At 40.5% G+C, this 16,058-nt stretch overlaps 1 protein-coding gene and 1 long non-coding RNA gene across 17 annotated transcripts in view; both read right to left on the bottom strand.

Moving 5' to 3' along the window:
- The window catches only part of LOC113033243 (uncharacterized), a 39,578-nt gene extending 37,651 nt beyond the window's left edge, over positions 1-1,927 (bottom strand). Inside the window, exon 1 of the long non-coding RNA XR_003274009.2 lies at positions 1,326-1,927. This is a non-coding gene — a long non-coding RNA (uncharacterized LOC113033243). The remainder of the gene's footprint in view (positions 1-1,325) is intronic.
- Positions 1,928-10,727: 8,800 nt separating this feature from the next.
- The window catches only part of mef2cb (myocyte enhancer factor 2cb), a 66,257-nt gene continuing 60,926 nt past the window's right edge, over positions 10,728-16,058 (bottom strand). For 6 of the 16 annotated variants that reach the window (XM_080309122.1, XM_080309121.1, XM_080309130.1 and 3 more), the window contains 5 exons: positions 14,097-14,269; positions 13,492-13,515; positions 12,463-12,592; positions 12,009-12,144; positions 10,728-11,712 (listed from right to left, as the gene is read on the bottom strand). In XM_080309122.1, the coding sequence (XP_080165248.1) occupies positions 11,364-11,712; positions 12,009-12,144; positions 12,463-12,592; positions 13,492-13,515; positions 14,097-14,269 (812 nt within the window). In that variant the 3' untranslated portion in view covers positions 10,728-11,363. The remainder of the gene's footprint in view (positions 11,713-12,008; positions 12,145-12,462; positions 12,593-13,491; positions 13,516-14,096; positions 14,270-16,058) is intronic. The other 10 variants (XM_026186841.2, XM_080309128.1, XM_080309126.1 and 7 more) reach the window with 3 other exon arrangements.

Below are 16,058 nucleotides of genomic sequence, written 5' to 3'. Positions count from 1 at the left end.
TTTTTTTCTCCTCTTCTTCAGGTGTTCCATTCACTTGCTACAGTTTTAGACCTGGCCCTCAAGTGTACTCTCATTTCGTGGATGGGAGGGGCAAAGCAGAGGTGTTTTAATGAGCAAATATGAGTCACAGGGCCTGTGCATTTCAATGGGGGATTACTCTACACACTTTACTCCTTCAAACGTTCACAGTCACATCTAGTAAATTCATATTTGCGAATCTCAGCTGTCCATTTCCAAACAACATATTCCACTCGCAACGTGATATATCCGAATTTGCCCAAATGCGATCTCCGCACAATGGAAAATGCCCCCAAATTATATAATTTACGCACACATTGTTAATGTCTTTATTTCTTTTAATGCACCGTAAGCTTCACCACATCCAAAAATCATCCTGTCCTTCTGTTGATCTGTTGGGTGACTAACTGCATATCATTGCGGTTTTCGATATAAAGCACACCTGATTAAGGTAAAGAGGGGTTCAGAATGGGCCTCCACACAGAGACCACGCTCTCATTACAGCTCACCGTTTTTCAGAGGTAAGACCTGCTGATCCTTGTGCAATTACAAGAAGCTGCATTTCCGCGAAAGTTAAAGACACAATGCCGAGAAGCCAAACATTTCAGAAGGGTGCAGTTCTCTTTGCAGTATTAGCTTTATTCGAACATACGACGCATTCATGCTAATAACACCTACATAAGTAAAACTGTACAACGAACGCTTTGTTTTTAAGACGGTGTGTGACGATTTTGGTGACGTTATTCATTCAGAGTAAAGTCAAACTTTTTTGTGTTTTTTGTGTCTTTTGTACCAAGACATTTCAGGTCCAAACACGGTGGATTCATTGGCGCTGAAGTATGCCTTATGTGGGTGTAATAATAATGTCAAATTTTGGACAGCACTTCTTTTTATGCTCGGCTGTTTTTCATAACCAGAGAGGACGAAAGAAGATTATCTCTGACGCACCCTTTACTCTAGTAAGACTGCTGACAATCTTTAAAGATGACTTAATTGCAGAAGGCTGAAATGAAAGAGTGAAGACGCTCTTAAAGTTAATAGCATTAAACTATTCTTTGTGAGAATAAAGCCTAACTTAGGATCTGAATGCATCTAAAGGCTGCCAATCAGTGTCTTATTTCCAAACTGTGCAAAAAAGGTTAAAAGCCACAAACTTCACATTTCTTTCCTGAAAGTGTAACGCAATTGCGAGACATCATTCAGCGACGTATTTTAAGAAAACAGCAGCGCATGTTTTTAAACGATAGTCTAGATTCAACTTTTGCGCACAAGGAAATCTTTAAATCAGACACACAAGTTGCACTTACTTCCTAATGGCGAGTCACAATCAGACCAGAAGCCGTCCCAACCCGGTGAAGAACAACGGGGTCCGAGTGTACCGTGATATGGTGTATGTTCCCTTCAAATATCCCAGCCGTATTATTTGGTGGGTGGGGGAGCGGAAGGGAAGGGAGGGGGGGACTTTAAAATTGCCGCTAACACTCTAGCCTGTATTCGGCGTGCTACAGCTGCTCTGTGCAAAGCATGAGCATCCCACGCACATGACAGACGAAGAGAAGGAGAAAGAGGGAGGGATGGGGAGAGGGAGAGACACAACTTTCCCATAACGTCTACAAGCACCAAATAAAAAAAAAAGTGCATGCACAGTTGAGCTTCTCAGAGTGTGCAAGTTTTTTTCTCCCCCTGTTGATGGTGGGTTCGGATGAGGAGGGAGGGGGTGATGATGATGATGATGAGGAGGGGTTGTGGGTTTGGGGGGGTAAAGTCCATCCTTCTGTGTGAGCAGAGGACGTGCTCTGAAATTCAAACAAGTTCCCTCGGTTCTTTTGTTGCACGCACGAACTAAGGCAGCATTGTTCGCGGTTTGGCGTGGACAACTCCCTCCTCTTGCCTGACCAGGTTGCGAAGTGAGCCTCGCAGTTGGGTGGTAATGAATTTGCTGCAGGCGCTTCGCTAACACGCTTTGACAAACGGAACGCATTTACCGGTTTCCAGACAGAGGGGAAATGATTTGCTACATGCAATTCCCAAACTAAGTCTAGAATGGGGTCAATAATGAAAAGAAAGGGGAGAAACACACTTTTAAACTTCACTCAGAATCTTTTGATTCAATCTCGGTGTACAGCACAGGCCCATACTAAGACTTATAAATCCACCTTGGTCCCAGTTGCCTAATAAGAGGTAGGCTAATCTCATAACACACACACCGCCCCTCCCAAATTGGACACACACACACGTCCGCACGTATACACAGCTTGGAGAGAGAGTGAAAAGAAAAGAAAGATGAGATTTTTTTTTACACCACAAAAAAAAAGTTAGAATGAAGTGACCCACTTGTCAGTAACCTACAAGTAGCCAGTGTCTTTATATAATTCTCTCGGTGAAGACGTACTTTTTTCTTTTTTGGGGGTGGGTGGGGGGGATATATTATACTGTTCGATATTTCCCAGTAAAACTAGTTAAAAGGCTTTCCTCCTGCCAGAACACCATTTCTTCCAGGCAAACGCCTCGGGCTTCCCGCTCTGTTATTTCCACCGGCCACAATTTCCACGTAGCCTATTTTTCATTTCTTTTAGCAAATCATCATGTGACCGAAACAGGGAAAATGCAAAAAAAAAAAAAAAAGGAAAAAAAAAGGAAAAAAAGGTGGGGGGGGCTCCAGGCATCCTCTCTCATTTACCCCCCTTACCCCAGCCCCATCCCTTGCCTAATTGCAGGCGTATCCATTAGATTCAACCGGATTCACGTTTTAGTTTAACAGCGAGGGCACGTTCAATGACGTAGACAAGCATATCAGCTACGTGCAGCCATATTTAAATACATCAAGGCAATTAGCGCATCAAAATATGCAAATCCCTCTTACTACATAGTCCGCCCGGCCGCAGTCGGAGTATTTCCCCTCAGCCTGTTCTTGGTGCGTTGCCGTATTGAAAGCCAACATAGCTTTGTTTTGTCTTCCAAAGAAGCTTCCCTAATGTGAGCAAGACAGAATTAAAGGGAAACATGAAGAGAAGGAGAACCCAGGCTCCTGCGTGGAAAACCGCCCATGCGTAATGAGACGACCCGCTCCGCCATTCTCAATTCTCCGACGCCGTTGGCTCTGGTGTGCGTATTATTTTTAATATTGATGCATATTCAGAGGGTAGATTTGCATTACACACTTCTTGCTTGCTGTTTATTGCGACGCATTTCCTCATATTTTGACCGTTTAGATCTGTGCAGAGCTCCTGTGCACCTTCGTAGCGATGATTTCCTTTATTTTTCAAATGCAGTAATCAAATTATTTGACTAATGCTGGCTTATATTAAGCGAAGATAGCGACGTCACTGTGTGCTTAAGAATTAAATAATACACTGGATCTTAATGTAAATCGGCGATGTCTTTTGAATACGTAAATGCACCATGCATGAACAAAGAGCTCTCTGGTGGGCAAACAATGGGCACTCAGCATAGGTGATAGCATAGAGGTGATACTGATACGACTGTCTCAGAGCAAGAAACTGACAGTGTCGAAAAGTAATAACTAAAAAGTCTGCTGTCCCGTTTGTGAGGGGGAAAAAAAACAGTGACGCAGCGCTGACATTTAGGTTGCAATTGCTCAGCCTGTCTCCTTAGTGTCCGTGCACGCGCACAGAGCTGACGCCAGGGACGAGAGCGCGAATGCAAGTGCTCTTGGAGAAAAATATCCACAAACATGATCACATGTTTATATGAAACCAAGTAGAAATGCGTTAAAACATGGCAGTTTTCACCTTTTTTCTCCTCCCCTTCCCTCTTTTTATGATTCATTGTGTTTCCGCACGGGTCTTAAATGAAAAATCTGACCACTTACCTCCAAGTTATCATAATCCAGCGCTGCTGTTGCTGCTGCTGCTGCTGCTGTTAATTTGTGTTTGGTTATAGGTCACTTTTCGATCAAGTTGCTAGGACGTTTTCCGGGAGGTCAAACTTTCTTCTAGCAGCCACAGCAGATGCAGCCCCTATGGCTACTCCCCTTGTCATTGAACCTTATTCTTAAATTGCTCGTGACTCAACACCAATGGTCAGGCTGGCTCACGTAAAGATATTCAAAGCCACAAGAGTCCGTCACCACACCTATGCGTGGCTTCTAACTAGAAAGCAGCCCAACATTACTTGTTATAAAAAAAATATTAGAATATTTGGGAATCCATTCATCATCCTTTGTTGCATCACACACGTATTCATCACCATCACCAAAAAACAAAATGTAACGCGTAGGCCTTTATCGTTGGAAATGATAAATAACTGAGCATATTGATTAGTGGTCAATTTTAAGAATGTTTAGTGTTCACTCTGGTGCTATAGCTTGAACAAAATGAACGATTCTTGCGGTAATAGTTATTTTGTGATTTAATGATGACGATGTGAAGAAAGGTTTTTATACTAAAGGGTCTGGAAAGGAGGCTTTCTCTTTTTTTAAACAAATGTAACCTTTTATTATTTTACTTGTTATCCTTTTAGTGTAACCAAAACGGAAAAAGAAAAAAAGAAATGGATCTGCGCAATTCGACAAAGCAAAAGAAAGAGCTTATGATGTTATACGTTTTAATTGGGAGACCACTACGTTTCTGGGCACGAACTTACATTTACACTTTCCAGTTCTGTAATCGGAGTTGGGGAGGAGATCAATTCGCTGTTCCGTCATCCTCATTTGAATTGTATATAGAAGAGACACCTTCATGGTGGATTCCCACTGTTCCTCATGGTAAAATCACTTGTTTGCGTGGATAATACAGCCTTTATCTCGGGTCTTATCAGGACAACAGATCCCCAGCAAATGAGACAATGTGATTTCAAGTAGGGGCACAGAAAATCGAAAGGCATGTCGTTTTTAGGAATAAAAAAAAATATTATTGAGAGATGAAGCAGTGATTCGGTTCTCAACATGCTGAATTTAATCCTCGTTTAAAAGGGAGCAAATCAATGAGCGAAACCAGTTTGGATCAGATAACATTAACTGATCTTCGAAAAGACAAAAATAAATAAATAAACAAAATAAAATAAAAAATATTGCCTATTTTCCAATTTGAGGCCAGGGTAGACGTCAGCCTACGATGCAGTTTGTAAGAGGACCCGGGGCGCTTTGTCTGGCACATGAAAACGGTATTCAGAAACTGGCGTAATGAAACACCTCCAAGGTAAAGAACCAGCCAAGCTTTTTTTAAACTGAATACCTGAAACTGTAAAAGTGCGAGGTCTCTCTTGCAGCTGTGTTCAAAAATAAAAACTTTTTTTCTCTTAAAGTAATAAGAAAAACTGTATTATTATTATTATTATTATTATTATTATTATTATTATTATTATTATTACTATTATTATTATTATGTCACAGTTGTTGGGGTTTTTTTTTCTTTTCTTTGCAACAGAGTACACATTATCATTGTTTTCACAATCGGATATTAAGCAGTAATTGTTAGAATTAAATGATAATAAATAGTGTATTATGTATTTACACTTACCTCAAAGAAAAATGGATGAAGCAGCTGGTGGAGTACACGGGACCATTCAGGGTCTGGTCTACAGCTTCTTTTGGAGAAAGACGGCGAGGAAGATCCAGGTTGTGAGGGCATCGACTAAACAGCTAAACGGTGACATCTAGTGGTGATTTCTAGTTTGAGTACTCACGGTGAACGAGTGTGCAGCCTACAAGGGTGAACGAGTATCTGTTCCTACCAACGCCACACTGAACTTGCGCAATCCAACGTCATGCGTGCAATTTAATGTACATTCATGATCTTAAAATAAGCCTGATGCTGGAAACACACATGCCCTCAGAACTCTTTCATTTTAATGTTACAAAAGCAGCAACTGAAGCCCTAACTGGGCTTTAAGCTAAGAATGTATTTTAGATATTGTTTTCCCCACCCTGTAAATGTACAAGTGCTGTCTTGATTTTAATTTATTTATTTTAATTTATTCACCCTGAAGGCGCTGATTTTTTTACAATTCGTTTTTTTTTTTTCCTTTTTTCATTTCTATAGTTTTTTATCAAAAAAGTGGCAGCCCGTTTGCAGATTCAGGTTTATTGCATCAGTTTGAAAACTGTGAAACCTGTTGTCACAGTATATTATTTTTGATAGATAATTCATTATGTTTGGTCTGCAGTGACCTTACAAAACTTCTTTCACACGTTACTGGTAGAAAACTCTTCAAAATCACTTCAGTGTGTCTGGTATTAATGTAATGGCGAAAGAAAATGTGAACATTTAGACCGTTTAGGAAACAGTGTCAATAAAGATGCTGTAAACATTAAAACTGTTACTTGCCGGCATCTGCACACTCCTGCTCCAGTCTGCACAAGTGAAGAAGTCAGTAGAATACATCGAAGCATTAGCCTCATTGTTATATATGATCTTAAAAGAGTAACTCCGTTACTTTTAGATCGTGAACAATTGTTTAAAGCATATTTAAAGTGATGCATGTAGACATGTTGCTGATGTAGCAATTACTTGTGAAATAAAATAATATCCAAAACGTGTTGAATCTGTTTCTTCGATTTGCCATCTTTAAATACGTGCAATTAATAGATGACGTGTGACAAGTTTATGTATCATTTCTTGTTACCTATTAAAGAAAAAAACAAAAACATATTTCTCAGCAAAAGAAACGACGGCCAAATTGTAGACTACAAAACGGTAGAAAAGCAAACGAAACCTAATTGCAATTAGTTTCTCGATAATTCTGAAACCATCTTACAGGCAGGCCTATGTTCACAGCAACCCACTGCAACGTTTCTCTTCCTGGAAAATATATTTATTCATATCGATTCACAATTTTTCTGCATGTAGTAAGTAAATAAATAAATAACGCTAACGTTAAGAAGCGATAACTTCAAGGAACAATGACTTCAGACTAACAAGAAAAGATAGAAAAGGGGCCTTTAGAAAATATAGACGGTAGACATATATTATATATATCTAAAAAAAAGAGAGATTTATATAGAAGAAAAAAATGAAAAGAAAAACGCTATCAAAAGGATTTCTTTGGCATTACAAAATGTTCGAAATCTCGCGATGGATTTATTTTTTATTTTTGTAAAACTGTAATTCGTTTGTTTTTTCTCTCTTTCTGTGTGTGCCTGTCTATATGGGTATTCACTAATGTTATTACATTTCCATTCGAAAAAAGTGATTCTTTCAGGTAAGCTATACAGACCTGTACTGCCTGCAGAAAAATGCATGAACAGTCAGGAAAATTTCTTCCTTTTTTGCGTTTTGATAACAACACAACCCAATAATTGTTACAATAAAGTTAAGCTATATTTTGGGGGTCAGTCATTGCGAAATAACTGTTATAAGAAAAGCTGAAAAAAATAAAGACTGTCATGTATTTTATAGAATAAGCTGTCCACTCTCTCTTTGATTCAGACTTCTGAGTTGTTTTGCTTTTTTCCCACTTTTTTTTATTGAAGAAAAATCGAGTAGGACAGGAGTAGGCCTAAACCTTTACCTTGTTTCTTGTGGTGTGGAGCATACGACTGTGATTGCATTGTTTAGGATCTCTGTGCTCTCATGTTTAAATGTAGTTTGATTTACTACTCAGAAAGACGATGTAACTGTAATTGTGAGGCCAACTGTTAAAAAAACTGTTTAAAATATTAAATAAATGTTGCTGTTGCTTTTTTACAATTATTATTTATTTGTCATTATAAATATAAAAATGCATCTATTGAAAAAAATGTGGATGACAAATGATCTGCGAGTGAAGTTGCTATGGCACCATGTCCCTTCATTTCCTCATGGAAGCTCTTTGTGTTGATATGTTTTTTGAGTCTGCATGGTATGAAAGCAATCGCTGTATGGGATGCATGTAGAAACAAGTCAAACACAATGAAATCACACCAAGTCACATCAGGATAACTAAGAAAGCCAGTAACTTTACTGAAATCTCTGCAAAATACAAATAGCCTTTCCCTCCTGCAGAGGAGACTTTTATTTCATCCCCATACGTTTTCACTACATACAGCTGAATCAAGTCCCTTGAGTTACAGAGATGTGATTTTAATTTAATACCATCTTAGTCTCAAGTGGCGACAAAGGCCAGCTTATGCCGCTGAAAGCCGCTCCTGCATTCCAAAAAACCTTAGTTACAAACGTCCGCCCCCATCATCAGGTTTATACAAGCTACATTGATACTACAGACTGACTTTTTAAGTATTTTAACATATTACTCTTTTTTTTTTTTTAATTTCAGCTTTTGAGTACAACTTAAATAAACCACAAACACAGAGGAGCAACAAAGAATCCCGTAGCATGTGAATGTTGGGACCTTAAGCAATTGTTATTACACATGGCTGTACAGGTGAATGGTCTCCCCTTTGCACGTTAAGTGACTTATCAAAAAATCAGCTGAGGTACTGCTTGGGTCAATTTTGAGGTACCAACATTTAGTCTGATATAGTAATGACAAAGAACAACTGATCAACAGATGAAGAAAAAAATTGGCTTCAAATTGAACAAACGTAGAAAGAAGAAGAAGAAAAAACAACATCAAAGATATAAAGACAAGCTTTCTCCATGTCTTTGGTTAAAAATACTGTCAAAACTATAGCACTCTAATTAACTGTCAGGACATGTTGGCATTATTTTATTCAGCGAGCAAGCAGTGTGTAATGTTGATTGATGAAGTGAAAAACAAGTACAGCTTTCACACGGGCCTGAATGATTCCGAGTTAAGTAACAAATTGTAAATAGAAAATGCGTTTTTCCTTTCCTTTTTGTTTTTTTCCCCCATGTAACCTTTTTCGATACGCTGCACAGGGAGACAAATGAAGAAGAAAGCAGGTAAATTAATACGATTCCTATGGACAATGCAGTTTGATGGCTAAAGCTACAATAACTAACTGAAAGTGAAATGTGAAAACAGTTGTGAATTTAAGCAGAATCTTTTATTATCTTGTTTCAATGCTTGCAAAACCAAAAGAACAAAAAAAAAAAAAAACCCCATATATGAATGTGAAAATAAAAGCTGACTTTACAACACAGAAATGCCACTGGCTTTGGTTTCTCCACACTTATGCTGCCTGAAACATCATGTTTATTTTTTTCCCAACCTTTTTTTTTTCTATTGAAGTTTAAAAAAAAGAAGAAGAAGAACACTGTTATAGAGGCTCTGCCCCATTTGACTACACAGACTGTATACAGTAACAACCTAGTGATCCTGCATGAAATATGCACATAGAAATATCATAACACTTAAGTGACAGCAGATACGGGTGTGGGAGGCGGAGAGATATGTGGCTAGTCTCATTGTTTAAAAAAGAGAAAATCAAAGCTATTCATCAAGAATAAACAATTGTGCTTCTCCCATACCAGCATGATCAGTTTGTTCTTTTTTGTGTCTTACGCTGAACTGTCTGTGACAGTGTGGTAAAGGATGTGGAACCCTGTTTTCGAGACTGGAGCGACACAGAATTAAATTAGGTTTGAAAACAAGAGTACTTAATCACGATGCATAAATCGCATTACGTTAATGCGATTCAAAGGAAGATTTTACAGTTTGCGTCTGAGCGACATCTCCAACACAAGGTAGACTGGGTCGAAAATTGAAGGTGGTATTCAAAATCGATGAGGTCAAATCTATGTTTTATGACTACGATTATTAAATTATAATAATTTGGACTCCTAACGAAATATCCGGATGCATAAAAATGTATTCGGAGACTCCGGCTTTGTCATATTTCCTCATCAGTGTGACAATCATGTACATTACGTGTCAACATTTATTTCTGTGTGGTCTCCAGATTCAGCCTCGTGACATTTTCCACTAGAAATGAGGTTTTTCAGCATTCAGGCTTCAACCCTGGCAATGCTTTCCAGCTGGTTTTTAAGGTTAGTCTAAACACCCCGCCCAAACAGCCCTGTTCAGAGTTAAAATGAAACAAACCAGACAACATGTGCAACAGCACATAGAAACTTCACTAAGAAACCAACAAAAAAAATCATTATTATATATATTTATATATTAGAAAGCTATACACAAGCATGTTAATTTCACAGATTTTTTTTAAAAGATTCTTAATATTACCATTATTATATATAATAAGAAATACACGTTTAAAAACAAACCTCTACAAAGATTAAACAGTTCAGCAAAGCATTGGATCTCAGTCTGTTTTTCATGGCTTGGGGCTTGAAGCCCTGTCATTTCCCCTCTGGGTGAACTATCCATCTCTTATTGGCAAAGCTATCAAAAAACACATTCTGGCTTATAGAAACTACAAAAAGCCACAAAAATGCTTTGCATTTTATTCCTTTCATATGAAAATATAAGCAAGTGTATTGTACAATTGTTTTTTTCTCTTTTTTTTGTTTATCAATACTGAATAGTTAATACTAGATCCAGAGATTTTCTTGATTACGCCGACATAGCTCTTAGATCAAAGAGTGGTCCTCACTCCGTTCTTTAAGGGGAGCACGAAAACGATCAAGGGTTCCACACATCTAGCATCGGGTTTTCTCATTTACCTGTACAATCCTTCAAATGTTGCATAATAGCTTTTTCATTTAGTGAGTAAATAAATCTTGTAATGTCTGGCGACTTTTGACCCCAGGCCCTTTTACCCCTTTGACCCGCTATTTACATAAATACGTTGAACCTGCAACATGACATCATCTAATGTTAACACACATTTTTGCAAGGTAAAACTGCAGAGAAGGTCTATAGCAATGAAACTGATACTGTACACATGTATTGTTTGTCCAACTCAAGTGCTAAGGTGTTTTTCACTGGACACAATCACGCTCATCTTGTTTTTTTTGTTGTTTTTTTGTTGTTTTTTTTGTCTCTATTCACTGATATAGCACTGGGGCAAATTGTAAGTACGTTTTATGAAACAGAGTACCTGACCTTTTTTTTGTATTTGTTGATATGCACATCTGTAGACACGTGTTACACGTGTTAAGATATATGCATACATGATTCTTTTTTTTTTCCACAATACAATTTATGCATAGTTCCCCAACAAAAATACCCCCAGATCCCATCCCATACAACAACTACCCTCCCAAGCCCCCATTACAACACCCAACTGCTTTATATAATGTCAATATGTATAACACGCACACACACGCACACTCAGCAAAATCAAAACAAGGAACAAAAAATAAGGAAAAGAAATTACAAACAGATTTTTGGAAAGGGTTGTCCCTTTGCTTTCCTTCAATAAAGAGAAAAAAGGAGAGAGGCCATGGGGTTGGGCGGTGAGTGACTCATGAGATCGAGTGCGAGGAGGAAGAAGAGGGAGCTGACTGTGGGGCATCGTAATGCTGCATTGTCGGGAGCTCGGGGCAACTTGGGGCACTGCAGAGGAGTGGACAGTGCAATCATGTCGCCCATCCTTCTGACAGGCGTACCCGTTTGATGGAGGGGCTCTCACGCTCATCCAGGGCGGGCCGGGCCAGTCCCAGAGGTGAGTGGAACTCATTCCTGTGCTCATCGCGGTCGCTGCCCTCATGGGAGCTGCTACAACTGCTCAGGCTATCAACAGGGGAGCGTCCCGAGTCCTGGCGGGACGAGGGGTTCTGGGGAGGTGGCACCCCGCCACCGTAGCCCCCCGGTGTGCTGCTGGTGCGATCTCTAGGAGGAGAAACAGGTTCGGACTTGATGTGGAGGCTTTGAGCAGAGGGCAGGGACAGATTTGAACCCTGACATAAGTGAGAGCTAGAACAATTTCTGTTGGAAGGAAAGGAAACGCAAAGGGGTTACAGAGTTACAGAGCAAGAAACAAAGTGATTTTAAAAGTCAGCTCGTAACACGCACACATACACACATGCCAGCATGCATACATACACACTCGTGAAAAAAAAAAGTGAGGTGTCACTTGTGTTCGATCTTGCAAGTGAAGATTGAGAACAGTAAAGTAGATTTATGAGTGTGGCATTTCAAAAAATAAAAAATCTCTGGGAGTAATTCATGTGTTACTTCATGCACTTCCCAACAACACCTCAGAGTAAGCTCTGTGCACTCACCCTAGCTGGCCCAGCGCTGAATGCTGCATGTTCTGAAGGTGTTGCTGTTGCCACCCACTCATTGAACCAAGGTGTAGAGAGCTGCCACTGTTGAAGCCAGACAGGGAGGAGAGGTCTGTGCTATTCAGGGAGTACTCTGTGTGCAAACACATATGAAAAAGAAGAGGAAGATTCACATTATAGTTTGTTCAATGAAGTGAAAAAAAGACAAAGTTGGAGCTCTGGTAAATCCTGCTGTGACATGAACGTGTTCAAGTCACTGGGTGGGACAATATCACCCTCTGCTGTTAGATTGCTGTATAACACCCATTTGCACACAGAAAAGAAAAGCTTGGTATACACAATACAGAGTTTAAAAATAAATTTGGATTTGATGGGTCATTTTGCGTGTAATGCAAAACTATACACACTGCACAAAATAACTCTATGTTTACAGACACACTGGGCAACGTACCGGTACCATAAGAAGTAGAAATGGCAGATGGGTAACCGCCCATGCCTTGTCCTGGTAGAGTAGGAGTTGCTACTGATACCACTGGGGTGGCCAGTGACTGAGCAGACTGAGAGTTGTTTATTCTCTGGTTCTGTGGCAGAGGAAGAGAAGACAGAGAGAAAAAAGGGGAAGATGGGAGAGGCTTGAGAACATAAAATCTACTTCCAGACAAAACAAACAAAAAAAGTAATAAACCGAGAAAGTTTTTTTTTCCTTCTTTCATTTCTTTCTTTCACTCAACAGATGCTGAAAGAATGAATGTGATGCCAACTTCTGGAGAAATTAATCACTTGACATGCGGCAAGGCTGAACCCTGCCAACCCTATCATTTACCACCCTTTTTCCGAGGGCCTACTGTCGCTATAGTAACACCGCCGGTTTCCACGGCAACGCGGGGTAGCAAAGGCAAAGGAAAGGCACTTTAGTGAGGCAGAGGGGAGGGTTTGTCAGAAAATCATGGAGGTTTGATGCAACATGAAAGTGTACTCTTTTGTTGCCTTTCATTTCTACACTCTGAGCAGTCCTGTGAGTTGCACATGTGCAACACACAATTCTCCATGCAGGTGAAAAAATATGAGGAAGAAAGGGAGGAATGGATACACACACACACACACACACACACACGCACACACACAAATAAAAAGGCCAGGTTGCTTTTACTCTGGCACACCACTGGATGGCACCATGTGCCCTCATAAAACATCGCATGAGGCGACACTGAGGCCTTCAGCAGAGTCAGCAGCAATAAAGGTGAAAGTTTCTCTGCAGTCAGGATGGCTTTTCTTGCAGTAATAAGCCCTTTAGTCAAAGCAAAACTGGATTCAAATTAAGAGGTTAGTATCAGGGGACTGCATCGCTCTAGGATCATTATGCTTCTTAGAGGTTTTTTTCTTTACTGGAAAACTCGACAGCTTCAGAATGTTTCGACTGTTTCAGGGTTGTTCTTTTTTTTTTTTTTAATCTCTGATTTTGAGTTGCAGTCTGACTTACCAATAGCAGATCGACATCCTCAGACTGATGGCATTGAAAGGGGAGGGTAATACATTCAAATTAGTGAGTGTAGGTGAGCACACACAAGTGGTGGTGGCTAGGCGTGGATCTAGGGATGGAGCTGCATTGGAATTGAGCCAACGGAAGCAGAGCTAATGTGAAAAGAGGATGCTAACAGCTATTGTAACTCTACTAACGTAACACACTCATTTATAGGAGGGAAGAAAAAGAAATAAGGGGGACCTTTGGAAGAAGCATCAGCATACACAAACAGACACAGCAGAAGTGATACACCGTAACTGCCAGAATATCAGCCTTGGGCCAAAAGTACATTTTAAAGAAAGGCTTTGGTTTAACAAGCTGCCAAGACTAATCAGAGAAACGTGTACCGTAAGTCACACTTATCACAAGCATAACCTCATCAACCCAAGTCTGATACGATAGGATGAAAGCAGCAGAGAGGACATGAAAGGAAATAAACAATAACAGCCAAACCTGACAGGATACCCCCCACCCCCCACCCCTAGAAAGGTAGCAGGATATGCAGGAGGGAAAGTGGATGAGGAAAGGAAGCAGGTTGAGAGAGGGATGCAACCGCTACTCACAATGGACGGCATGTTGTTCTTGGCACCAGGGGGGATGAGCACACGTAGGTCAGGTTTGCGGTTGTTCATGCCCAGGTTCATGGGTGGGGGAGACTTAGTCTGCATGTTCTTGTTCATGCCACCTGGAGAAACCAGCAGACCAGGCGAGTTGCGGTGGTTCCCATATCCATTTCCTAAGAGAGAGCACAGGAAAAAGGCAGAGAAACATTTAATACACCAGTGTTCTCCTTTGGTATTTCTAGGAAGGCGCACTTACATGTTATTAAACCTGTGTCAAAAGTTTAATGAATCTCAAAACTCCTGCTGTCCGTGACGGTGTGACCTAATTATGAACTACAGGAATCCATTTTCACCTTGTACTCCCTTTCAGTGTTTCTGCCTCATCTTCACTTCCTGTGGTAGGAAATTTATTAGCGCACCGTCCTGAAGAGAAGACTTGTAAATGGTGCTTCATGGAAGCGGTGCACACTGCTGGCGGAGCAGATGTGCAGTTTTCGTCTTCATTACCAGTTTTTAGTGCCCACACGACAGCACCTCACCCTAAAACTCTGCTACCGTCACTGAAGGCTATATTGTTCCCGTTTCAGCCAGCGAATCTTACCGAAACATCTAATTTTGGGTAGCGAGACCACAGAGGGATTGGGTAAATCGTAGTTAAACACAGTTCTGAGGCTCTTCTAGACAAAAGTCGTGCCTTTCTCTTGTCACTAGACCTGGATTCCTCTAAGCATGGAAGGTCAAGCATACAGCACCAGTTTCTCCCTCAAAAAAAAAGAAAAAAAGAAGAAAGGTAGTCCTAGCAACATCATTAAAAAATTGAAAGTGGAGACTTATTGCAAGCAACATGGTCTTTGTTTCTAACCCAATCCCACAGACTGCTTTTTCCCCCTTCCATTCCTTCCCTCTTCCTAGGGGTAGAACACAGGGCACTGTGTGGACGTTCCCACTTGAAAGACGGGCAGGAATTATACGTTAGACATAAATGAATTTCCTAATCATATACTCCAGGGGAAAATGAGTCACAGATGTCTTCCTGGGCAATTTCCCCTGCTGATCTTTGTTTAATTTGAGAGCGAGGTTTTTGTTGTTTTGAAATGAAAAGTCTCAAAAGCTCAATTTGAACAATCTGAAGAGTAAACGACCGCTAGCAGCGAGAGAAAATGAGGCCGCCTGACAGAAAACGAGAAAAATAGTGTTGTGTTACTGTTGCCGCTGATGTGTGTGCCGACGCGTGATGCCTGATATTAGCGCAGACTTTGCGTGTCACTGTATGTTTTGCTGTATGCAATGTTTCACGCTATAGGCGCCGTATGACTTGAGGCTCTGTGAGAAACGTTGCTTCTGCACGAGCCAGGCGTATATGGATGCACATGTGTGTTTTGTATTGGACCCTCTTAGTTCCAATGTCAGTCTCACATTAGCAAAGAGGCAGCTGCCTCTTCAGTTTTCCCGCTCTCTCATTCTCATGGCTGGCCCTTTGTGAGATCGAGTGGGTGCATGTGGAGACAGATGAATGAGATCTCACACACACATAACACACACCCTCCCAGCACACATACACATACTTTAGTAAATAACCCAGCAGGAAGTACATCACTGTTTCTGTACAGATGAATCAAAAAGACAGTGAGCAATGGAGAGACATTAATACACACTTTGGTCAAGATGACACGGACTTCATCTTGGTGACAGTCACTCAGACATCTGTGTATTGCTACCCTGTGGAGATGGCTGCAGTCCAGTCAATTATATGCTGGATGACTTTAATCATGAGTGGCACAGGCCAGTCCTTTAGCACTTCAAAAGTAGAATCACAAGCCAATTAAGCTAATGAAGCGAGAACTGTGACTCAAATCGTTCTATTCTGCAGCGTGATCAACCTGATTTTAGGGCGCACGCATTCAAAAGAGACAGATGATAACCAGAGTTCATTTCCACTCTCCTCCTCTATTACTATTTTGC

This window comes from Astatotilapia calliptera, chromosome 12 (genome assembly GCF_964374335.1).
Source record: "Astatotilapia calliptera chromosome 12, fAstCal68.1, whole genome shotgun sequence".
In the NCBI taxonomy this organism is placed as follows: Eukaryota; Metazoa; Chordata; class Actinopteri; order Cichliformes; family Cichlidae; genus Astatotilapia; species Astatotilapia calliptera.
Note: the sequence above shows the minus strand (reverse complement) of the source record. Positions and strands in the feature narration are given on the sequence as shown.